We start from the raw sequence: 25039 nt of genomic DNA on the forward strand, positions 1-25039 counted from the left end.
GGGTAGAGAATGTGTCTGCCTGGTCCTGTCCCTCCTGTATTCCACCAGCCAAGGCCTCCAGGAAGCGACACCCCTGCATTTCAAGCCCTAGGAAGCCTGAACTTCCGGTTTGACAGTGAGGGGCCACCCAGCATAGCCTGGCACTGCACAAGCCAGGTTGAGGGGATCACAAAGGGCGCATGGTGTTTTATCCCCGTAAACTCACACTAACCACTCTGCTCCAAACACTCTTTCAGCCTGAGAGCAGCCCTGGTGTGGTAGCAGATGGAGGTGAGGATTGGGGTCAGCCTGGGGTCTGCCACTAGGGGAGTAGTTCGGGGACCTCCTGGGCACATCCCAGCAGCCATCAGGAGCAATGGGCGGGATCCCTCCCAGCAACACAGACGGACTGTGAAAAACCACAGTGCGGTGTTCAAAAAGCAAGACGCAGAAGGAGGCACGGTAACAGCACAATTTCAATGGTCTACGTTAAAAACTCTTCTTATTCATTCATTTCCTTGAACAAACATTTACAGAGTGCCTGTATTAGCCAGGCACTGTCTTGACCATCCAAACAATGATACACATTTCATAAGAACATAAAAGCAAAACCCCCTAAATACATCACAACAGTCATGTGCAGGAGGGGAACGCAGATAAAGGAGAGATACAGGGCCCAGGGCCGGCTGGCCAGTACTTTGCTTCAACGTATTGGCACCTGGGACCCCACAGCCCGAAGGCAAAACAACACATCCATGAGTGCCTCTGCCCATCTGCAGGCAGTTTTTAGGGGAAATGGAAGAGTCCCCTCGTGGGAGGAGAACGCAGTCTAGACCCAGTACTTGCAGTTCAGCAAGTGAAACGCAGGCCAGATTTCAGCCCCACTCGCCGCACAGCTGTCAGCCTTGGGCAGTGCTGGACCTGCAAAACTGTGCGTGGCTGTCCTGCGTGCAGCTCAGCAGTTAGTACACCCAGTGGTAACACACAAGGTAGTTGGATAGGGAGACAAAGGGAAGTAGAGAGATGATCAATTTTAAAAGTACAGGAGGGAGGTAAGAGTCTCTGAGCTTCAAACCTGTATGGAAGGACACACCCCAAATCCCTGTGGCTAGCGGTCTTGATGGGAGAGGAATTAGAGAGACTCACAGAGGGGGCTGGGATTCCAGGTAAATTTTACTTTAGTCTTTATTGAGGCAACAGACGCTTGACTTTTTAATTAAAAATAAAGCAAAGGATCCCTTTTGCCTTTCTGGTTGAGTGTGCCATCGGGCAGGAACTGCTGGACGGCAGGAGGCACAGCGTAGGGAAGAGGGTACAGATGGGCTCTAGATGCTGGGCTCTGTGCCCACCAGGAGGAGGAGAAAGCACCAGGGCATGGGAACCTGAGCCTCCCTGCATTGCCCACCACCCATCCATGGGCCTGAACTGCTTGGCCTGGCCTCAAGCCGCAAGAGTGGCGTGCAGGCCCCTGGGGCTCTGAGGTGGAGAGCGAATGGTCAGAGGTCATGGATACACTGTGTTTCGTCCTCTGCCACTGCATTAGAAACCTGGCATACCTTCCAACATCTGCTGGTGCCCTTTTGAATAGAGACAGAGCAGCCCTCAGGATCTAAGGCTTCTGACTCTGCAAGATCATAGTTTAGCCAGAAGTTGATGACCCTTTTTCTTTTATTGTATTATTTTCTTAAACTTACTTTCTACATACGGCAAGATGATACTGGTTTTCCACTAACTGCAGTGATATAGGCTTTCTTTTTTAAAAAACACTTTATTTACATCTTATAAAACTAGACATACTCTGACTATATAATCCAGCAATTACACTCCTGGGTATTACCCAAAGGAGTTGAAAAATGTATGTCCACATGAAAACCTGCACATGGACCCTGATGGCTGCTTTATCCATAATAATTGTCAAAACTGGGAAGCAACCAAGATGCCTATGGATAGGTGCATGGATAAACAAACTGTGGGACATCCAGACAACGGAATAGTCTCCATTGTTAAAAAGAAAGGGGCTGCAAGCACTGAGAAGACAGGGAGGAAGTTCAAATGCAAATCACCAAGTGAAGAAGCCAATCTGAAAAGGATACATGCTGTGTGACCCCAACTATAGGACATTCTGGAAAAGGCAAAACCACGGAGCAGTAAAAAGATCAGTGGTTGCCAGAGTTTGAGGGGAGGGAGGATGAATAGATCAAGCACAGGTGGTGCTGAGGGCGGTAAGTCTACTTTTTGGGATTCTATAGTGGTGGATACATGGCATTAGACATTTGTTCAAACACATAGAGTATACAGCACCGAGAGAGAACCCTAACGTCCGCTGGGGACCCTGGGTCTTGTTGTGCATTAATGTAGGTTCATGAGTCGTAGCCAATACCCCACTCTGGTGGGGGGAGCTGATTATGGGGGAGGCCGTGCATGCGAGGGGAGGGGCATAGGAGAACTTGCTGCACTTTCCTTCAGCTCTGCTGTGAACCTGAAACTGCTCTAAACAATAAAGTCTAGTTTTTAAAAATTAGAAAATTCAGAACTCTGAAAAGAAGAAATTATGGTTATTACTTTAAAATAAATGGAGAGCTCTACCAACAAAAAAAACAGTGAATGGGTTTAAGGAGAAACATGAAGCAATAGACAGTCAGTCAGTCAGTCAGCCAGCCAAACAGTCAGATAGCCAGTCAGTCATACAGATAGTCAGCCAGTCAGATAGTCAGTCAGTAAGTCAGATAGTAAGTCAGTCAGTCAGTCAGCCAGCCAGTCAGCCAGTCAGTCAATCAGTCAGTCAGTCTGCCAACCAGTCAGATAGTCAGCCAGCCAGTCAGCCAGTCAGTCAATCAGTCAGTCAGTCTGTCAACCAGTCAGATAGTCAGTCAGCCAGTCAGCCAGTCAGCCAGTCAGCCAGTCACTCAAATAGTCAGCCAGTCAGCCAGCCAGTCAGACAGTCAGTCAACCAGTCAGTCAGCCAGTCAGCCAGCCAGCCAGTCAGTCACTCAAATAGTCAGTCAGACAGTCAGACAGTCAACCAGTCAGTCACACAGAGGAGGTTTCTACTTCATCCTCGGAAGAGCTTGGAGGGCTTCCTGGAGGAGGCAGTTTCTACACTGAATCTTGAAAGGGAAGCACAAGTTCACCAGGCCTAGAGGCCAGGCAGGCATTTCAGCAATGTGTCAATGACATGGTTGGCCAAGGTGGGGTAGGGGTATGCTGTGAGCGAAGCACCAGAGACTGAAGCAATCATGTTCCTTTGAGACCAATGGTGTGGCCACTTTCCACACAGTGTCTACTTCTAAGATGGACACTTAGAGCCAAAATCACCCTCAGGAAAGAGTCACGTCCAAGACTGCCAGTACAGCCCATGACAAGCCCAGGCTGACCCAGCCTGTCTTTATTCCAACTTGGAAATGGACCTCTTGTTCCCTCAGTTGAGCACCAGCTGAATGAACAGCTTTAATTGAGGTGGGGTACTCACAGGTAAGGTCTCCCAGGACCGAGGGTGCCTGAAGAACCGACTTGCACATGCATACCCAGTTCCAGACAAGTGTGCAGGGACGGGGCGTGGTGTGGACTTAGTGTCACGTGACTATGTTCTCACTGCAACCCCTGCAGTGACAGAGGGGTTTACGCCTAACACATAAAGACTCTTACAGTTAATAAGAAAACAGGTACCTAAGTAGAAAAATGGACAAAAGTCTTTCATTTTGAGACAGGGTCTCACTCTGTTTCCCAGGTTGGAGTGCAGTGACACAATCACAGCTCACTGCAGCCTTGACCTCCTGGTCTCAAGCAATCCTGCCCTCCCAGCCTCCTGAGCAGCTGGGACCACAGGTACATGCCACCACACCTGGCTAATTTTGTACTTTTTGTAGAGACAAAACATAGTAGAGACTATGTTGCCCAGGCTGGTCTCAAACTTCTCACCTCAAGTGGTCCTCCCACCTGGGCCTCCCAAAGTGCTGGGAGTGCAGGTGTGACCCACCACACCTGGTTGAAAGTCTTGAATAATCATTTCACAAGAGAGGATATCCACATGGCACTACATATATGAAAAGGTGCTAATGCAAATTAAAATCCCAGCGAGCTAGCACTGCACACCCACCAGATAAGGTACAATGAAAGAGACTATGCCCAGTGTTGAGGAGGATGTAGAGCACTGAGGATTCTCCCGGGAGGAGGATAAGGTGGTGTTGTCACTTTGGAGAACTGTTTGAAAGATCCAGGAAAGCTGAACCTATGCATATGCTGTGACCCAGCAGTTCCACCCCTGGGTACAGATCCTACTGAAATGCACAGACAGATTGACCTAGAGATGTTACTCAATCCATCAGCACATCCATCACTCATTCCACAAGTACTTATCAAGCACCTCCTATGTGCCAATCACTGTCCTGAGAGCTCAGGACACACATGATGAAAGAGACTAAAGTGCTGGGAGATTGCATTCTGTAGGAAGAGAGATGCAAATAAGGCAAAATAAGGACAGCGGATGTGTGCCCAACAGGGATACAAGCTGCGGAGCACCCTGGAGCAGTGAGTGGGGAGAGGGGCTGGGCTAGACTAGGGGTTCTGGGCTGGGGCTATAATGGGGTGCTCACTAAGGAGACAGTATCCGCATATCTGAGCGGCCTGTGAGAGGCCAGAGGGAGTGGACTGTGGGCAAGTCTGGAGAAGGAGAGTCCAGGCAGATGGAAGAGGGTGAGCAAAGGCCCTGGGGCAGATGTTGGAGGAATAGCCAAGAGGTCAGTGTGGCTGTGGGTCTTAAGCAGAAGGGGAGGTGGAAGCAGTTAGAGAGGGGAGAGGGCCTTCAGGAGAGGCGAAAGAAAGGCAGGGTCTGGCTGGGCGCGGTGGCTCACTCTTGTAATTCTAGCACTTTGGGAGGCTGAGGCAGGCGGATCACGAAGTCAGGAGATCAAAACCATCCTGGCCGACATGGTGAAACCCCATCTCTATTAAAAATACAAAAATTAGCTGGGTGTGGTGGCACATGCCTATAGTCCCAGCTACTCAGGAGGCTGAGGCAGGAGAATCGCTTGAACCCGGGAGGCAGAGGTTGTAGTGAGCCAAGATCGTGCCACTGCACTCCAGCCTGGCGACAGAGAAGGACTCTAAAAAAAAAAAAAAAAAGAAGAAGAAAGAAAGAAAGAAAGAAAGAAAGAAAGAAAGAAAGAAAGAAAGAAAGAAAGAAAGAAAGAAAGAAAGAAAGAAAAAGAAAAGACAAAGAAAGAAAGGCAGAGTCTATCTCCCCACCAACAGGAGCTGATGGAGGCAGGGCTAGCTCTCACCCTGCTGCATGTCCCCAGCACAAATCAGGCACTTCACAGCTTCTCAAAAATGCAGCAAATCAAGCCATTCTCATGGGGACAGGATCTGGGCTGCCTGGTCTTCCACTGTGTCCATCAAGTGTCTAGACCATGACCTGACAACATTTCTTATCTGACCAGCCCCTTTCCTGGGGCCTTGGCAGTGACTGCCACCTGGGCAAGCAGGCATCTCATGCCACCATGTGCAGGAGAGCTGCAGCACACATATCTAGGCCCCAGAGGCTGCAGCACCACAGATGGGAGGTGTGCCAAGGCCACTAGGCGAGGGCACTAACAGTACCCTAAGGGCAGAGCTGCCCTCCATGCTGTGGACCACTCTGCAGCCCCACAAAAATCCCTGGCCTCAGCAGAGAGCCTCCTGGTCATATTACAAGCAGCCTAAATAAGACACCTTTAATAAAAAGGAAACACACAACCCCATTTATATAGCGTGTAAAATAGATTAAAATAATTTTAAACACATGAGTAACTCACAGAGACTTTAAAAAAAATCACAAGCAGCACTTTGTGGTGAAGACTTCCAGGAACAGGGGCTTGTCCTGCAGACAAGGGACCCCAAAAGACAGGGGCCAGGCCATGGATTTTGAGAGGTGAAGCCAGCTAGACTTCCTGAGTCAAGTGGGGACTTGGAGAACTTTTCTGTCTTACAAGAGGATTGCAAAATGCACCAATCAGCCCTGTAAAAATGCACCAATCAGCACTCTGTAGCTAGCAAGAGGATTGTAAAATGCACCAATCAGCAGGATCCTTAAAGTAGCCAATTGCTGGGAGGATTGAAAAAAGGGCACTCTGATAGGACAGAAATGGAACATGGGCGGGGACAAATAAGGGAATAAAAGCTGGCCACTCCTCAAATCAGCAGCGGCAACCTGCTCTGGTCTTCTTCCGAGCTGTGGAAGCTTTGTTCTTTTGCGCTTCACAATAAACTTTGTACCACCGCTCTTTGGGTCCATGCCACATTTCAGAGCTATAACACTCACTGTGAAGGTCTGTGGCTTCATTCTTGAAGTCCACGAGACCATGAACCCACCGGAAGGAACCAGCTCCGGACACAATGGGACTCCTACGATGTAGCCCTGAAAGCTGCCCTTTCCAGAATGGGACACTGAGCCTGGCTTATACCCAGGTACTATGTGGCAGAGCAAGGTGCTAGCGCCATGAGCATCCAGCCTGAGTCCTCCCTTCCGTTTTTCATGCTCTCCACCAGCTCAGACACACGGGCAGAGATGGTGGCCCTGAGGTTTGGGGGTGGGCAAGGAAATGTGCTTTGGGTCTCACCCACTCACCCTTGGCTTCCGTCTCCTTATTTAGGAAACAACTCTAAGGGCTAGTGCTGCCCACTTGCTGCAGCTGTCTTTTGACGGCCCCTCCTGAATCACACACCTCCTGTGATGGGGAACTCACCCCCTGACAGACATCCCTGGCAGCTGACACTGGGAGGAAGCTTTTCTTTGCCGGCACCAGCTTCCCTAGGAGAAGAGCCCCAGAGGTTGTTTCCCAGAACTCCATGGGAGGACTGTCCCCGGCCTACCCTTGCTCCTCTCATGGGACCTGGGCCCTCTCCTGCAGCCCACCTTGGTCCTCCTACCGGGATGCACACCTTCTCCCTGGATCAACTGAGCTGCTCCTCTTCTCTGTGAGTTCCCAACCCTATTCCTTGCCCACCTCTAATCACAGACATCGAGTCCCAGCTGCCTGGAGGGCAGCCAGCAGGGAACTGCCAGCAGCTGGCACCACTTCCCACCTCTACTCCCCAGGGTCCTTTCCACCTGCCACAGCTCAGGCCTCTCATTAAAGCTCGTCCAGCTCAGCCAGCCACCAACTGAGCGCTCCTCAAGATGCACCTGAATCCCGCCTCTGCCACATCTGATCCTGCCCCATCATTTCTCATCTGGATGGTGGCAGTAATTCCCACGGCTCCCTGCCTAGACCCTCTTCCCACCTCCAGACACGGCAAGAGGAACCCCTCAAACCTCCGTCAGATCGCCTCTCTGAGGGAAAGCAAGGCTCAAGCCTGCCCCACAAACTCTTGCCACACTGGCTGGGCCCTTGTGCCTGCTGTGCCCTCCCCTCCCACTTCTCCCTTGCTCCCGTGTCACCAGCTCCATGGGGCCTGTCGGACTGTGCACCCATTCCTCTTCTTTGGTTTATTTTCACCAAAGCACTTCCATTTGGTGACCTATTACATCTTTACTTACTAATTTTGTTCACTGTCCCCACAACTGGAGGTGGCTCCCAAGGGTGGGGCTTTGCCTGTCCTGCCCTCAGCTGTGTCCTACAATCACCAGGTGCCCAGTTGTGTGCACCGAATGTACTAACAGGTGAAGAAAGCAGTCATCAGCTCGGAGTCAATGATGCAGAACGGGAGGGAATGCATGCTCTCTGAGGGGATGAGCCAAGCCCAGAATCTTGTCCAAAGAAGGCACAATAACTTTTCAGTTGTGGTAAAATATGCACAACATAAAATTTACCATTGTAACTATTTTTAAGAGTTCAGTGGTTTCAAATACAGTCACATTGTTGTGCAACCATCATCATCATCATCCGTCTGCATAACTCTTTCCATCTTGTAAAACTGAAACTCTGTCCCCCTTCAACACGAGTTCCCCATTGCCCCTCCTCCAGCCCCAGAGTAGGCTCACTGTCCACTGGCTAGCAAATTGTCAGAGTCCAGTGAGAGAACACCCAGGCACCCAACAGGTTACATGAAGTGGGTTTGTTCCTTACAGATAGGCAGCAAGGGACAACGGAAGCCCGGGATCCCCTGTCTTGTTCATTCATGTGTGCCCCACTTGCACCCCAGCTGAAGGGTCCTGGAAAGCAGGTCTCGGACTGGGTTTTAGACCAGGGAGCAAAGAGGCTTGCTGGCTAAACCACTGAAGGACATCCTGCTTCTATGGTGGGAACTAGAACAGAGCCAGGGTTGCCCCAGCCGTCCCTCTCTATGGGTGTCATAGCCACAGCACATTCTACAGTTATTCTTGAGAACTACAAGTTCAAGGGGAGAAGCGAGATTGTCCAAAGCCACCTAAACCCTGGCACTCCCGTTCTACTTTCTGTCTCTATGACTTTGATGACTGTAGGGACTTCATATAACTGGAATCACACAGTATTTGTCCTTTGCTGACTGCCTTATTTCACTGAGCATAATGTCCACAAGGTTCATCCACATTGTAGCATGGGTCAGAACTTCCTTCCTTTTTAAGTGTGAATAACATTCCATTGTGTGTACAGAGCACATTTTGTTTCTCAGTTCATCTGCTCATAGACACTTGAGATGCTTCCACCCTTTGGCTATTGTGAATCATGCTGCTACGAACATGGGTATACAAATAAGGCACGAATAACTTCTTATTGTAAGATCAAATAAGGGAATGAGGAAATGAATACATGAATAATGAAAAAATGATAGTAAAGAGTATCCACACTTGCGCTTCTCCCACAGCCCCACTCACTCCCTGCCCGTGATACTGGTTTCTGCCACCAAGGCCTCCTCCTCCTCCTCTTTCTCCTGCCTTGCGCATCCCCCATCAGCAAGAGCACAGGAGCTCCATGTGGACTGGGCCTCCAAGAACCCGCTGGGCTGCCCAGCGGGGCCCCTTCACAAAGAAGCACACCGTCCCTTCTTTAGAAGGGGTCCTGCTTGCTTATGTTCACAGGATGTCCAAGGTCTCCTTGAAGATCAGGAAATCTAGGCAGCCATCCCAGCCTCTGAATAGCCACTGCTGGCATCACACAGACCGGGTATCAGGGAGTGTGCGGTCCTCCTTGCTTTCTCCTCCTTTCCTTCCCTCTTCCTTCCTCCTCCTCCTCCCCCTTACACACCAGGGAGGCTGCTGCATGATTAATGCAAAGCTGCTTAAAGCAGAACGTGGAAGATTCCAGAAGCTCTGAGCTGGGCAGGGTCCTACTCTTCAGCTGGTCTTAAACCTCATTTTGCAGCTATCCTGTTGTTCAAATAAAAGCCTACCCAGAATCACAACAGTTTAGAGACATGAGGGGAGCTGCTTTCATGGTTTCCCCTCCCCACAGTGGCCCTCTATGGAGCTTGCCCATCCACTCATGTTACACAGGGCAAGACTGATGCCACACAGCTGACAAAGGGTGTGGTGTCCAGCAAATCAACCCAGGGGCAGCTGGAGCTTGACCTTGCAGGGGAACTCTGGGAGCCAGTGTGGACAGCACCCCTCAGCATCATCTACCTGGGGATGAGGCAGGTCTCTATCCACAAACTCCCACCCACCCCTGGTTGAGGACCACTTTCAAGGGTGGAAGGGGTGAATTTCTTGGCACTTTCAGGCTACTACAAGGGCAGGCTTTGGTGGCAGCAGAAGCCCTCAGCCAACTCAAAGCCAGAGCTTACAGCTGAAAGAGCTAGGCCATCATTCATTCATTCATTCATTCATTCTTTCTTTCTTTCTTTCTTTCATTCACTGCAGGGCCTGATGGGTTTTATTGTTGCTGAAGCATCAGTGTAGGAATGACATGGCCTGACCTATGAGACCGTGAGGAGTCCCAAGAGTGGAGCACCACTAGGGTCACACCCATGCTGCCAAAAGCCTGCCAATCAGCCCGCTCCTGCCTCAGTTTACCACCAGCAGGCAGGAGAGGAGAGGGTGTTGCATTCCACCAGCTGTGACAGGGAAGGCCAAGCTAACTATTGTCATGAGATATTCACACATGGGTCATAACCAGACAGTGAGAGTTTGGCCAGGACCTTCGAGTGTGTAAGTGTTGGGGCAGCAGGACATTCACTCATCCGGTCCACAGATCTTTGCTGTGCACTTGCCACATCCCAGTGCTATCCAGGACCCAGGGTGCAGGACAGGCAGGGTCTCTGCCCTTCCGGAGAAGACATGCCAGTGGGAGAGATGGGCAGCAGCCCATCAACTGGTAAGCTCCCGAGGACTGCCCTCGTGTAAGTGCCATGAAGACAACAGAAGGGAATTATACCAGACCTTCAGGGACCCCAGCACAAATTTGCCTCCAAAGCCCAGGCTCTCTCCTTGCCAACAGTCCATCATCAGCCCACAAGGAGGGAGGAGCAGCAAAGGCCTGCAGAGAGCCAGCCCTGTCCCCTTGACCAGAACAGGGATGCCCCCTGCAGTTCTGTGAGCTCCTCCATCCTAGTAGCTCCCATCAGCTCCAGGGACACCACTTGAACACCAAGTTATACCCTCACATTTGTTCCAAAAATATTTTGGGAGGAAATCCCACTCATTGCATGTCTAGGCACCCAATGAGGACATGAGATCGTGTTACCAGTTCCTATTTTAAAGAGGGGGAAACTGAGGCACAGAGAAGACAGGTAACTTGCCGAAGGTCACACAGCTAACAAATGGTGAAGCCCTGGGTGTTAACCACAGTGCTAGGCTGCCCCATGGCTCAGCTGTGCTTGTATTTGGGCCCTTCACTGATTGAACTCAAAACAGCTGTATTCTGGAATGAATTGCAACGCAGTTCAGCGAGCTAAACCTTCTCCGGGAATCTTCTCAGGGCTGAAGGTACAGGACTAGCTCATCAAGTTACTTTGGGCTGAATTACATCCCAGCTCTGCTTGCCATTCACTCGGTGTGAGACTCTTTTCTAAGCCTCAGTTTTCTCATCTGAGAAACAGATTTCACAGTCTCTGTCTCAAAAGGTTTTCGGATTAAGCACACAGGGATTAGCCACGGCCATGCCCGACATCAGTGCTTCCAAAATGGTGGAGGTGGGGATGGAAAGGCCCCATCCTGGGCCTGGCACACATAGCTGGTCCCAGTGCTAGCTGGCTTCTATCCCTGCCTCTGCTTGGAGAGGGCCTGGGCCCCCTTCAGGCTCCAGGGCTGGGGAACGATGCCACTTGGTGCTCCTGCCCCATATCCCCACGTGGAGCCCTGGACCATTCCCAAATCCTGCCTGCAGGACCAGCCCAAACCCCTCTAGACCTTCCCCCTGCCCACACTCAGCCACCAGCCACCAGCCACCATTCAGACAGGAGGAGGGACTTCTACAGATATCCCTGGGGGGAAAAAAAGAACCACTCAGCCAGCATCCTCTGAGCCAGTCTGAGGCTGGGGAGCGGGATGGTATCTGAGCATTTGCAGAGTTTAAGTTCCTTAAAGTGCAGGGGAATGTTGGGTGGAGAGGAGCAGTGAGAGACCTTGCCCCAAAGATAGATCCCAGGTAGATACACTAGGCATTGTGAGTGGTGGTGAGTGCCAGAGAGCACTGCAAGGTGAGTCAGGGTCTGAGCAGTCCTCTTCTGCGAAACGCCCCTTGGGAGCCCAGGAGGGAAGAAGCAGACAGTCCCTGGCAGCCGGGAGCACAGGGAAGAGCATTGCAGACTGAGGAACAGCATGTGCGAGTGCCCTGGGGAAGGAGGGAGTTTGGCTCATTGGAAAAGCAGAAACACAAAGAGGAAGTTTTCTGTCACTTTCCATTGTCTCCACTACCAGGCAGGGAACTCGCTTGTTTCTGTGCTCAAGGTCACATGGCGGTCTGGGGGACAGCTGGGCTGCCTTCTTTCAGTAACTCTTTCCTCACCCTAACTTTTCCACCTTCCTCTCCTATCTGCACTTTCCCTTTCCCTTCTCCAGCCTGTCTCTCCATTTCTCCCCCTGGCTTTCTGCCGTTTTTGTGCCTCCCCACCCCGACTCTCTCACACACTTCCCTGTTTCTCCTTCTCTCTCTCTTAAGACACTGCCGCTGTCGTCCACCTCTGTCTCTGCTTTCTGCATTTCTTGCCCCGTGTTGTGGTCTCTCCTCCCTCGGGGTTGAGTCCCTCTGCTTGTTCTCCCCTGCCTCGGCCTCCACCTGCCCCTTGCACGGGCGGCGCCGCCTGCCGTGCGCAGCGCGAGCCTCGCTAATGCGTTTCGCATGGCGCGTCAGTCAAACGCCCTTCTAATGTCCTTAAAGCACGCAGAAAATTGCATCCTTATGAAAAAGGAGAAAAAAAGCAAATTGCCTGGTGGAGGCGGAGCCGCCGCGGGGGCTGGGGCGGCTGCGCGTGCGGGCCGAGTTGCGTTCGGCAGGGCCGACTGGGGGCAGCCGTCAGGGGATCTCCCCGGCCAGGGCGCAGGAGCAGGACGCTGCCTCTTCCCAGCGCTTCCAAGTGGTGCCTGGGCCCACATCCTTGCCTGCTCTCTCCCACTCTTCCACCTCTCCTTGCTCGTTCTCCTTGCTCCTGGCCTTCCACTGCACCGCCTCCCACTGCACCGCCTCCCTCCGCACCACCTCCCTCCGCCAGGTTCATAACCGCCTTCCGACCATTGCACTTGGTTTCCCTCATCCCCAGGCGCTTTTCACAGCACGGCCCCTTCCTCCTGGTCACTCAGGTCTCCACTGAAGGGTCACTTCCTGAGACCAATCTTCCCAGACCATCCTGGCTAAAGCCCCCACCCCACTCATCTTCTATCACCTGCTGCATTTTCCACTTGACAACGATCACTCTCTGAAATCATCTTGTGGATTTAATTGTGGCTTCTTCACCGTCTGTCCACCCCTCCCTAGCACCGTGTCTGGCACGCAGAGGTCATGTTGAACAAACTGGTGAACAAATGAGTGAGACTTATTCCAGGCCGGCAGGGGCTTTGGAGACCCTAAGGCATGTGGGGCACCCCAAGCTGGACCTTGAGGCTGCTGAGTGAGGGGCAGTGGAGACTCGCCAAGCTGAAATCAGATCCAATTCGTTGCTAACGGTTTTGTGTTAGTTGCCTAACATCTGTGAGGTTTCTCTTCTGGAAAATGGGAGCAGGAGCACCTACCTTACTGGGGTGTCACTGGATGGACAAGGTAATTCAGAAGAAACTGGCAGGGCAGATTCTGTCCCTAGCACTAGGAATTGTCTGCCACACTCAATAAGTGCTTGTTAAAGGAATGAAGGGCTGACATAAGAGCTTGATACCTATCAGCGGGTTCATGCTGCCTCTGATGTCAGATGCACGATTATTTCCCGAAGCATTGAGAAAGAAAAGTTGTTTAAATATTGCGAATGGAGCCATAGCCCATTGCTCTCATATCACCTGGAATTTTTATTTTATACCTACTCAAAGATCTCTTTTTAAGGCTCATTAGGACATAGATTTAAAAAAAAAAAAAAAAAGATCACTATTGAGTTTACATCAAAACGGCAACTATCAGCGCAATCAATCAGCACTGGAGGTATTCCTAAAACTTCTTTGAGGTCAGAGGCACCTCTCTCAGTGGACACCCTCTAAGCTGCTCCTCCCCTGTGAATTTCTGTGCCTTGCTGAAGGTCACCCCCCCTCCCCAAGCTGCTCCTCCCCTGTGAATTCCTTGGCCTACCTGAAGGACTCCCCTCCGTGGTCTTCCCATCCAGAGTTGGTGCCTGAGAGGCCAGAGGCCACCACTGTCCACTGGAATGGCTGGATAACCTCGGCAAACCTGCGGGAGTGTGTGGGGGGTTACATGGGGCATCCATGACACCCACAGCCTCTGGTACCCTCACCCCCATCCCAACTGCCAACTGTCATGGAAACCAGACTTTAGAGATGGGAAGATGCTGTGTTAAAGTTGAGACCTACGAACTCTACCGTGTAAGAGCTAAGACAAATTGAACTTCTGAAGTCACACCAGTGAGGGTCCCCCTTTCAAAGTCAGAGAGATCCCAAGAGGGAAGGCCCTGCCCTGGAGAGGCCTCTGACAGTCCTGGTGCAGGAAGTTGTGAGTGGCCAGGGTACCAGAACAGGGGTAAAGAGCTGAGCCAGACTGAGTCAGCAACTGCTGGCCCTGTGGCTGCAGTTACCTTCCCGCCCTGCCCAGCGGAGCGAGGAGTCCCAGCTCTCTTACCTCCCTATAGTGGGGTTGGGGAGGTGGCATTGGAGAAGTTTTCCTTCAGCTCCCAGATCTGGCCCCCGGCTGAGCTGGAAGGGAGGGTGGGGGCGGTAGGTGGGACCACTGGGGAACCCAGCCTGGACAGAGGGTGCAGAGGTTCCCAGCATCAGCTAGTCTCCTCCGTGGACACAGGAACCCAAAGTGGGCTCAGGGGATGTCCTTTGCGTTCTTTCTCCGGTACTGTCATTTCTAGGGCAGAGGCTCCCTGACCTGTAGAAAGGAAATCAGGCGGGGGAGCAACAGAAAACAGAGGAGGTGCCAGGTTTCTGCTCGGACCCTGGAGCTCCAGGAAGATGGGGAGAGACGGCCAAGTGGAGGTGCTCACTCCAGGTTGAGAGGACCACATTTTGGCCACCCCTAGCCGGCCCTGCTTGGTTTTCCTGTAGCACAGTAAGACAGTGCCCTCCGGTTCCAGGGGACAAAAACTTCAGATTCCGCTGTTGTCGACTTGGGCCAGGACCCGCGCTTCTTTATTTTTAATTTTTTTTATTTTTTTCTTTCTTAGTCCCCACAAGTGACCCTCTAGGGGAATCCAGAACAGGGAAGGGAGCAAGCCAGAGGAATTTTTTTTTTTTTTTTTTTTTTTTTTTTTAGGTGAAGAGTCGGGGGAGGGATGGGGCGTCCCGCTCGCGACTGCGCTTGCGACTGTCCTCGCGGTGCGGGGGCTCTGCGTGGAGCCGGCGGTGAGCTGGAATATCCAAGCCGGCTGCAACTGGCCTTCCGTTTCCTACACGCTTCCTGCGTGCCGGGCCCAGCTGGGCGCCGCCCAGATCTTCTCTCTCCCGGGACTCCAGCTCCCCTTCTACTGACCAGGAGAACGTCTTGCTCCCAGCCAGGATCATACCAGTCGAGAAGCGACCCCCTCCCCCATCCCGGGCCGGAGCCCTTCTGCCAATCCTCCCCCCAAAGACTCCCTCATTCCCCAAGCCACCTTGAATAAAGCACAATGAGCGCAAACTTCGCGCCTCTGGGCGAACGCTGCCTCCAGTCTAATCCCAGCCTTCTCTCCGCCCCCAGCCCTTCGCGTCCCCAGGGTCCAGGCGGTTGCAGGCGCTCCCCACTCCCGCAGGGCCACAGCTCTCGCGAGACTCCTGAGCCCTCTCCTTCCTCTGGCTGCGGCCCCCGGGCTCCGGGAAGCTCAGCCACCGCCTAGGCCCGCGCCATATCTGGGTTTTGTTTCCCAGGAACTTGGGGATGAGAAGAGACTTGTGCATGGAGGGGAAGAGGAATGGGATTCAAAGGACCCTTTCTTCAAGCCCCGGGCCTGAAATGAGGGATGCGACTGCTGCCTGCAGACAGAGAGACAACCTCAGCGCTCGGTGGCTGGGGCGCAGTGGCACGCAGGGCGGGCGCCAGGTAGCTCCAGTCCGGCACGCGCAACCCGACAGACCGCGTCACCTTGGAAGACAGGATGCAGTCCTTTACCTAGAGTGGCAGCTTTGCGGGCTTGGTCAGCACGGGGTCTCTGGGCCGGCGGGCAATCATCTGCCTCTGCGCCTTAGCTCCTTGGAGCGGGCCTGGAGCTTCCTTCGGGTCTCAAGGGTTCCACCAAGCTAGGAAGCCCTGAGCTGCCCAAACACAATGGCGTGCAGCCGGCTACTCTTCCCCGGTCTCGGGAACTCGGTCTGTCTCTGCTTTCCCTGTCCCGCCAAGGAGCACAGAAGTGAAGGCAGTGACAAAAACTCCACCCCTCCCGCACTGCAGGGCCTGGAATCTGGTCTCCCTCATTTGAGGCCCAACTTCCCCACTGACCCACAGGTGACCTCCGACCGGAGTTCCCGCATCAAGTTCCCCTTTGTGCCTGGAGGGGGCTGTTCCCGCTGAAATATTGGGGCTCTTGTGCTCTGACTCCGGATTGGCCGGACCCCCTCCCCCACCTGTCAGAGCCCTGGTCCTACAAAGACCACTAGGTCCAGAACAGCAAGGCACCTTGGGAAAAAAAGGCTCACAGGGCAGCTAATCTGCCGAAGGTTGCCCTCCTCGGATTTAGTAAAACCGGAGAGCCCAGAAGGAACTGTGACTGATGCTGGTCAGATCCCCCTCCTTGCCCCTCTTGACTGGTGTAGGTACATTCTACCTTCTTCCACAACTCTGTATGATAGAGACATAGCTGGAAACCAGGTCCCTCAGGCCTCCCTTTCCACGGAGGTCAGACCTTCACTTCCTGTCCTTTCAAATGGAGAAGATTAAATGCAGTCAGGTAAGTCACTTGGCTGCTGGGACTAGTGCAGGCAGGGTGGCTAGGTTGAAAGACCTGGGAGTAACCCCAAGGCTGGAAGGGATTAGGGGCCACAGTCACACACTGATGGTTCATTCATTCCAGGCAGTCAGGGTTGGTTAGGTGTTCTGGCTTCTCAGGAAAAGCAGGCGAGTAGTCTGGCAGCTGTTTGCAAGGCTGAATTAAGAACCCAGAGTGAGCAAGAGCTGGTTTCCCACACCTGGCAGGACTAGGGTGAGGAAAGTGGCTGCAGCCCTTAGAAAGTGCTTGCTCTCTCCTTCTCCTCTCCCCACACTGCCCCCCCCCCCCACCAAACCCCTCATTCCTTCAGGCCTTGAGGTTCCAGGAGGGGAAGTCAGAGCTCAGGTTCTGTGAAGAGCCTATCAAGCCAAGATCTGAAAGGCAAGGTGTTGCCACAATAGGTGGGGGCCAGAAGAGGTCACTTTCACATTCTGAAACACAAAACTTGCAGCTGAGTTGTTTGTTCCTGAATCTCTTTTTTTCTTGTGCCTAAATCTCTTTTCCTTTTTGAGCCTGGAAGGACCTGGCTTCAGGAACTCTGAATGACCAAGTTTCATAGTCTTACTGAGCTTTAACCAGTAAAGTGGCTGTCGCTCCATCCCCACCTCTGGTCATCCTCCCCACCCCCAGCTTCAGGAAACACGAGGACAGGAACCTACAGGCAGCCCTGAGCCCAGCCTGGACTGCAGGAAGACAACTGAGACCTCTATGAGAAGGGGGCACCTGAGGGCACACGCAGCCAAGCTGTGTCCCTGCAAGGGACCACCTTCCCTAGGCCGGTGTCAGCTGAGTCCTCTCTCTGCGTCAGCCAGGTGCCCTCATTGCCCGGAGCTGGAACTCAGGCGCCCAGGCGCTGCCGCCCCGAGTATCCTGCGGAAAACTCTGGGGAGCCACTGCTGCCGCAAGGACCCGCGCGCTGGTGGGGGCTCTGTCCAAACCTCGCGTCCTCGACTTCCCATCAGCCTCATAATGGGTTGGTGAAGACCATCTCAAGAACCGCACAAACTGGTACTTCAAGTCCCAGGAAACCGAAACAACCACCGAGGCGGCTGTCTGTCCGGACCACTTCCGGAGCGAGCTCTGCGGCGGACCTCTGGCTCCTGCTCCTTTGGGCACCCGCGGTGCGGCCAGACCGCTCCTGCCAGCGACTCTCTGGCTGGCAAGGAAAAGGAGGTGGAGTTCAGACTGGCCCCTCACGCCCAGAGAGGAAGCGATTCCTAGGATCCTGCAGCCACCGAGCCGCCCGCCGTGCCTCGCCCGTGCTTGGTGGCCACCGGCACAGCTGCCTTCGACAGAGCCGGAGGAAAGGAAGTTTAAGAAGCAACTGCCGGCGTTCCGCTTATCTTGCCGCGCCCACCCGCACCCACTGCGGATTCAGAAGCTGCTCCACCGAGCCCGATTGTTTCATAAAATATTTTATTGGAAAAAAAAAGTCACCGTCTTCGCAAGAGGGGGTAGGGGCCCCAGCGACATCGGGAACCTGCCTCCAGGCCGAGCCGACCGGTTGCCCCGGGGGTCTCAGGCCGTGGTGGCCTGAGCCCAACCGCCGGTCCCCGACGTCCAGAAGCGGGTGTGTGCCTGGAGGCTCCCCGGCCGGGAGGGCAGGCCCCAGACGGGGTGGGGGTGCAGGCGAGGAGCGGGGCGTGAATGCGCGTGGAGCGCTCTGCGCCACGGAGCTCAGGGCAGAGACTAGTAGCTTCCGCCGCGCCGGATGCGAGTCTCCCAGGTTAGAGCCCAGAAGCGCGCTGGGACCTGGGTCTGGCTTTAGGGTCTGTGTCCTTCCTCGTTTGGCCCCAATTGTCCGCATTCAAGATCATAATAAAAAGATTTAGGAAGTAAACGTCTTGGACGCGGAAGGGCCGGCTCGCAGGTTTCCGCCGGGTGAGGGGGCTGCGGGCGGCGCGGGCATCCCGGGCCCGGCACCATATGCCGCCCTCAGTCCTCGCGGCTCCTGTCGCTGGGCTCGCCCGGCACCTCCGCTGGTTTCTCCGCATCCTTGGCGCGCTCCTGCTCAGTGAGCTGCTCACTCGTTGGAATTGAGTTCTTCTTGGGCCGCCCCTTGGGCTTGGTGGGAGACTCCAGGCCGCCGCCCTGCAGCACCTGCACGGGGGACCGCCGGCACCTGGGTGAGCCAGGACGTGGACTGGGGATCCCCGAGGAGACTTGCACCCAGGTGGGACTAGGGAGTACAGGAAACCATATGAGGAAATGGTGGGGAAATGTCCCGGGAAATGGCGGCTATTTGTCCAAATGCCGCTGCGGAGCGGCCTGGCCTGGAGAGCATAAGACTGCCAGGAGGCCTGAAGGTGCCGCGAGAGAGGAAGAAATGTCGGCTTAGCCAGGCACCCAAGGGGCAGAAAGAGCTGAGAGAGTCCCGGTGGGTACCAGGCACCGAGGGAATGGGGAGGTTGGGCAGAGTCTCTGCGGGGAGAAGGAGGAGAGTAGCTCTGCATGGCACCGGGGCATGGCCCAGGAAGCCGAGGGGCGGGAAGCCACCAGGCACACTCACTATTTTCTTCCACTTCATCCTCCGATTCTGGTACCACGTCTTCACCTGCAACTGGCTCAGGCCCAGGGATTCAGCAAGATCTATTCTGGAAAGAGCAGGGCGCACCCTCAGCAAGGCAAGTGATCACACTCCCACAGCCCGCTGGCCCCAGCCTTGCCCCGTCCTACCTGTCCGGCGTGGAAAGGTACTTCTGCTTCTCAAAGCGTTTCTCCAGGCCCATCAGCTGCAGCTCGGTGAACACAGTGCGGCTCCGACGCCCCTTCTTGGCCTTGGTGCCTGGCTCCCCAGGGCCTGCCGCCTCCAACTTCCCGCGGAGCTGCAACTCGAGTGGCAGGTGTGGCGCACCCGCGGCGCCGGGCAGCCCAGGCCCCGCCGCCAGCAGCGCAGAGCTCAGCCCTGAACAGCCCAGCGGCGCCAGTGGGAACTTGAACACCGCCGCCTGCTCGGCCTTCAGCACGGCTGCGAAGAGAATGGGGAGCCGGGTGAGCTAGGACCGCGCTCCTCTACCCCAGGGACTGCCGCACCATGTGCCGACGCGGGTACTCGCGCTTGGCCGGTGCCACCCAGCGCAAAATCTCCACGCCCTGCCCCTCGGCGCCGGTGGCGCAGATGGAGACCCTCCTTAACGCTGCTGTTCCCCAGATCTGGGAGGGAGTATCTCCTCGACCCCGTCCGTGCTGTCCTGGAGTTCCCCAAGCCTCAGCGACTCTGAGATCTCGGGGTTCTTGATGAACATGTTTGCAGCTGCGAGAAACTCGGAGTGGTCTTGTCTTTCGGGGAAAGAAGAAACCAAAAATAAAACGGCAGCCGGTCCTAAGAAGATGGGCGTTTGCTCCAACCAAATCAGCACTGCTGCTTAGAAAAAGAATATGCACAGAGCGTGCACATTTGCTCTTCCGTGCGTGGCACAACAGCTAGGAGTCATCTGGGCTGGACTTGGGTGCTTCCCGGAAATTCCAAAGTACCCTGAGAACCTGGAAATTACTGTTGGCGTTTTCTATTTTCAGACGCTTCCCCATGAAGATGTTTCCATTTTCTTCAGTCCTAAAACGACTGTGTGCCCGCTTCAAACGAATTAGTAACAACAGAGCAGACGGAGATGAAAGGTAGCCAAATGGCGGAGTCCCAGATGGACTTAGAAGCAGCGCGCTGGCCCTGCCGTTTCCAGGCTAGGGAGCACCGACTGGGAGGTGGGGTGTGCAGGGAACGCGACTTGAAGGGCTGGGGTCCCGGCTACAGCGTAGAAGCCTCCCTTCCCCGACAGGCCTGTCACTGAGGTGCGAGTCCTAGCCCGGCTGGAGTCGGAAAGGGTAGGGCAAGGCGCAGGTAAATGTGGGGCAGAGGACCCGCAGGGAAAAGGTAGGAGATGGAAGCCAGACGGACCCCAGTGAGAGAAGCCGAGGGAGGCCGACCCGCAGACGGCTGGAAAGCGAGACAGGAAAGACAAGACGAGGGTGGAGTGCGATGGAGAGGGCACCATCAGGGCAGGGCAGGCCCCGCCAAATTGGGAGAAAGGGCAGAAGCTGAAAAGGTCTGAGCAGGCCGTTCAAGCCCTGCAGAGGCCCAGCCGACCTGAAAGCAGAAGGGACAGCCAGGCAGCTGCTCACAGTCAGGCCTCTGACCCCGAGGCAAGGCCCAAGCAGGTCCGCACTGCGGCCAAGGCGGCGTTCCTCGCCCGCTGGAGCTCCCGGGGGCTCCGGGCCGCCTTGGGCCCGCGTCAGCACCCAGCCCTCGGGAGCGCAGGCCTCCTCCCCAGAGGTCCGACTTCCCTGTCCTGGGCAGCCGCGGCCACTCCCGGCCAGCCCTCTGCGGCGAAGCCCAGGCCCCCGTGGCCTGAGGTCGCTTCCACCCACAAGAGTCCGTAGCCTGGTCGTGCGCCTGCAACCGGGATGCTCACTCGGGGTCCCCGGGCTGGAGGCCGAAGGGAAGCAGTGAAGGAAAGAGCGAACACCCTCCCCGGGCGGCCCGCGGGCACGAGGCCTGGTTTCTCTGAGGCCTGGCGTTTGCACCCTCCGCCTCCCGCCTGGAGGGCTCCGAGAGACAGTCCCAGAACTTGCGTTCCCAGAGCAGCTTCCCGGGGCTGCTTCGAGGCCGGAGGAGGCTCGGGGCGCCCCCGCGGTTCAGCTCGCTGTCTCCCGCCAAGCCCTGCCCGCGACCCCGCAGCCGCCACACGTACCCAGGTGGCTGTGGAAAGGCCGCGCCGCCAGCAGCGCCTGCACGCCGAACTTCAGCAGCTCGCCCGCCGCGGCCGCGGCGGCTGCGGGCGCGGCGCCCTTGGGTCCCGGTGGCTCCGTGAGGATCTCCTCAATCATGAAGCTGCGATAGCGGTGCGGCCGGTGGTCCGCGCAGCCCTCGGGCGGGCCGAAGCGCGCGGCGCCCGGCTCCCCCGGCCGCTGCATCGCGGCGCCCACGGCTGCGCCCGCTGTTTGGCGGCGGCGGCGGCTTGGCTCCGGCGCGGGGCCCGCGCGGGACTCTAGGCCGGCCCGCAGCTCGGGGCGGCGCGCGGGCGCCGGCTCATGCCCCCTCCCCCGCCGGCCGGCCGGGCGGAGGCGCAGGGCGCGGGCGGGGCGCGCGGGGCTCGGCCGGTCGGACCCGGGACTGCGCCCCCGCCCCGCGCCGCCGCGCCTCTTGCCCGGCCAGCCCCGCGTCACTGCCCCGCCCCGCCCCGCCCCGCCCCGCGCCGCCGCCCCCAACCCCTAGGCTGAGCCGGAGGGAGGGACACAGAAGGGAGGGAGGCGGAAGGGAGGCCAGAAGGGAGGGGGCCGCGTGAAAGAGGCCGGCCGACCGAGACCGAGGGAGACCCAGCGGAGCGCACGCCCTGGAAAGAGAGAGCCGGAGAGTTCGGGAGGCAAGACCCCCACAGACGAGAGTCGGAGGGATCAACGACACAGGTGAGAGAGGGGGCAGAGGGAGACGGCGTGGGCCAAACAAGAGTCGAGAGAGTGTGATGTGAGGGTACCAGGGACGCCACCGAGATGTGCACAGAGACCAAAAGAGGCGTGAGAGCCAGCGGGCTGTGACGTGACGGAGGGCACAGAGGCAGGCGGGGCAGAGGGAGGGGGCGGTAAAGAAAGGGGACAGCTAGAAAACGAGCGGCTTGATCGGCTTTTAGGTAGCCCCGGAAAGGTCGGGAGGAGGAGGGGCAAAGGCCGCGCTCCTCAGCTGGGAAGGAGGTGGTCCGAGCAGCCTCCAGTCCCGGGCTCAAGACCGCCAACCCGGCATGGGTGAGGCAGCGTGCAGGGATGCAAGGGGCAGAGCGGTAGGGGCACTTGTGCACCCCGCCCACCTCTGCCTCAGTTTACCATGTACGGCCTCATTTCTCTCCGGGCTGCCCTGAGAGAAAAATGTTCTCCAGCCGAGATTTGCTTGATTTGCAAATTCAAGTGATCCATGGACACATCCTTGACAGCCCCCAGGAGGCTGTGGGCTGGTTACATCCCCCTAGTTAGAAAAGAAAAAGGATTGGAGGAGAAGGGAAGGATGCAGCTTTGTCTTCACCCAGCTTTGGAGTATCAAGAAACCGTTACTGGGCGGAGTGGGGCGAGGGGGCCACAGGCTGCTCTGAGAGTGTAAAGACCAAACCCTGGTGGGACCTGGCTCCATTGCGGAGCCTCAAAGCTTCCAACATGATGGAGGAAGTTGGCAGTGCCTTCTCTAGATCTTTCTTTCCATCATTAGAGAGTATAAACCCAAGCCGTGGAGTGAACGACCCCAAAGCTACTCTACACTAAACTCCTCTCTTTGGTCCTGCCACTACTGGTGAAACCACTGACCCTTTCTGGGCCTCAGTTTCCTTACCTGTCCTGAGGAGATGCTGACACCTGGCTCCAGGGAGACTGTGAGAACTCAGTGAGGGGGTCCTGCACGCCGAGGGTCCTGCACCCTGGGAGCCCTTAGGTCTGTTTGGAGAGAAAACAGTTCCTCCAGGCAAGAGGGGAGAAGTGTCCCCAGGAGGTAGGGAGAGGAGTACCTGCCCTTCTCCTCCTTCTCAGGAATCACTGGTCCTACCTCCCAGCCCCATCCGCCATTGCCAGTCAGTGCCTGACGCACTGTGGGTGTCCTGGGCCACCCCGACTTCCTCTATGAGCTCCATGCGGGGCCTCAGTCTTCACCCCAGGTAACTAGAGCTTACCACACCTATGGCCATGCCCCCCACCCAAGTTGAAGTCCTTTCTCCAGTGCCAGCTGCTGGTGGGGAGGCCTTCAGGCTGGCCCTCAATCCCTGGCCCCTGCCCCAGACTCGGGGGTGGGGGTGGGGGACAGGTGGGGAGGACTAGGAAGTGGCCCAGATCCTTTGTCTGTAGGGCTTGGAGTGAGGACAAAGACTACCTTCTCTGGTAAGATCCCAATCCCAAGAGCCCACTGTCCCTCCTTCCCAGTTGTTGCATGACGTTCTGAACTCAGAGTTACTACTGGGACTGAAAGAAGGTGGCCTCAATGGCCGCCAGTTGCTTCAGACTCCCTCAATGAGTGGTGCTGTGAGCCTACATGGTTCTTTGGAAAGGGTGGAGAGGGCACCACTAAAAGCAACAGTATCCCACACTGAGCAGGCCACCTCGTGGGAGACCAAGAGACCAGGAAGCTGGCCCTGTCACTGTTGGCCAAGCAGCCACCGACATCCTACTTGGCAAATAGAAAAAAGCCAGTGTCTCCTGGGAGGCCGGGGCAGCCATTCGGCTCCCCTCACCCATGGGTAGACTCAGAGAACCCTCCCTAGATGAGTGCAGTGGTATCACTCAATTCAACCATCTCCTTTCTCAGATGGGAAACTGAGGCCTAGCGAGAGGCAGGGCCTGGTGCAGGGACTACAGTCAGTAGGGCTGGTTTACTGTTGCTCCTTGTACAGAGCCATATCAAGCCCTTTTTCCTGACTTCCTCCCTCACCTCCCCCATCTTAGCAGGGCCCCTGCCCCCTCCTCACCCCCTGGCTTCTACATCTCCCTAAGGGCATAGCCTAGTGGCGGTTTCTCCCTGAGTAGGCCCAGCTAGCCTCTGTCCCATCCCCTGTTATTTGGGCCCTAACAGAAGCCACCCAAATTTGAACCATCTCTGCCCCATGCTCAAGACCTCAGGGTCTCACATCCTCAAAATGGTCCCCAGATTCCAGATTCAAGGATCACACTGTTCATCAGCTGTCACTAAGCTTATTTTACTACGAGCCATCCTCCTGGGATAGTTCCTTGGTCAGTTTGTGGGGGAGGGGCTCATTTTCAGGATGGAGGCCTCATGTCTAGATTTTGGGGAGTCAGAAGACTAGTGCAGCCCAGCCCTCACCCCATTCCACAGGTGTGCACCCCCAGCTCCTTGGACACTGGCCAGGACCATTTCCTGCAGCCCCAGACCAGCCCTGCAGCATGAGCAGAGGGCGGCTTTGGGAATGAGGCCCTGAGGTCTGGAAGGAGAATGCCCATCGCCTAGGGAGCTTTGGGAGACCGCAGCTGGCTCCAGGGGCTGACAGAGCCAGGGTCCTGCCCCCGGTCGCCCAAAACACCTCCCTCGCAGGTCTGTCTCTGGTCCCCCTGGCTCCTGCTAGACGCAGCCTCCCCGTCACCCGACCCCAGGGCAAACCAGCAGATAAACCCCTTTTCGGCGAAAATTACACAAAACCGGCGGCGGCGGGGCCTCCTCTGCTCAGGCGCTGCCGCGTTGGCGGCCGAAAAAAGAGGCTCCCAGAGAACGGGAACCCCCTCCCTGTCTAGGACACCGAGGCCAAGAGAGGGGAAGCCTCCTCCCCAGTGGGGTGCAGTCTGGGATCGAAGTCCCCACCCCAGGGGCGCAGCTGCCAGCCCGACGCCTGGGACATCCCCCCTCCCGAGGCCTCTAGCCGCCGCCGCGAAAATCCCGGAAACCGTCCCGCTCGCGGCGGGCGCAGTGGAAAAGGTGACCTCAGCGCCCCGGGCCAGCCGCCCTCCCTAGCAGCCGGGCGGCGAGGGGCTCCGGGCGGCAGGGGGTCCTCGGCGCCGCCCAGTCGTTGGATGAGGGCCCTCGGAGCGCAGAACCGGCCTCCTCCCCACCCATGTTCTGCCCCTCACACCCTACAGCCCCTTTGGAGGCTGCGGGACTGGGAGGGGACCACCTCATTCCCACAACCGAATCCCCTAAGCATTCAGGTGTAGGTTGCAGAACCGCCTCCTCTCCACCCACACACTTCTACTCCAG

The 25039-nt window shown here is 56.0% G+C and overlaps 1 protein-coding gene across 1 annotated transcript; it reads right to left on the reverse strand.

The window, feature by feature from the left end:
• Window positions 1–17770: 17770 nt before the first annotated feature.
• On the reverse strand, window positions 17771–21482 carry BARX1 (BARX homeobox 1). Its single transcript, XM_045372944.2, has 4 exons — window positions 21057–21482; window positions 19048–19339; window positions 18881–18965; window positions 17771–18471 (listed from the first exon to the last, which is right to left on the reverse strand). The coding sequence occupies exons 1-4, from the start codon at window positions 21277–21279 to the stop codon at window positions 18307–18309; spliced, it is 765 nt and encodes a 254-aa protein (XP_045228879.1). The 5' UTR covers window positions 21280–21482; the 3' UTR covers window positions 17771–18306.
• Window positions 21483–25039: the final 3557 nt, after the last annotated feature.

The sequence above is a fragment of the Macaca fascicularis genome, chromosome 15 (genome assembly GCF_037993035.2).
Source record: "Macaca fascicularis isolate 582-1 chromosome 15, T2T-MFA8v1.1".
In the NCBI taxonomy this organism is placed as follows: domain Eukaryota; kingdom Metazoa; phylum Chordata; class Mammalia; order Primates; family Cercopithecidae; genus Macaca; species Macaca fascicularis.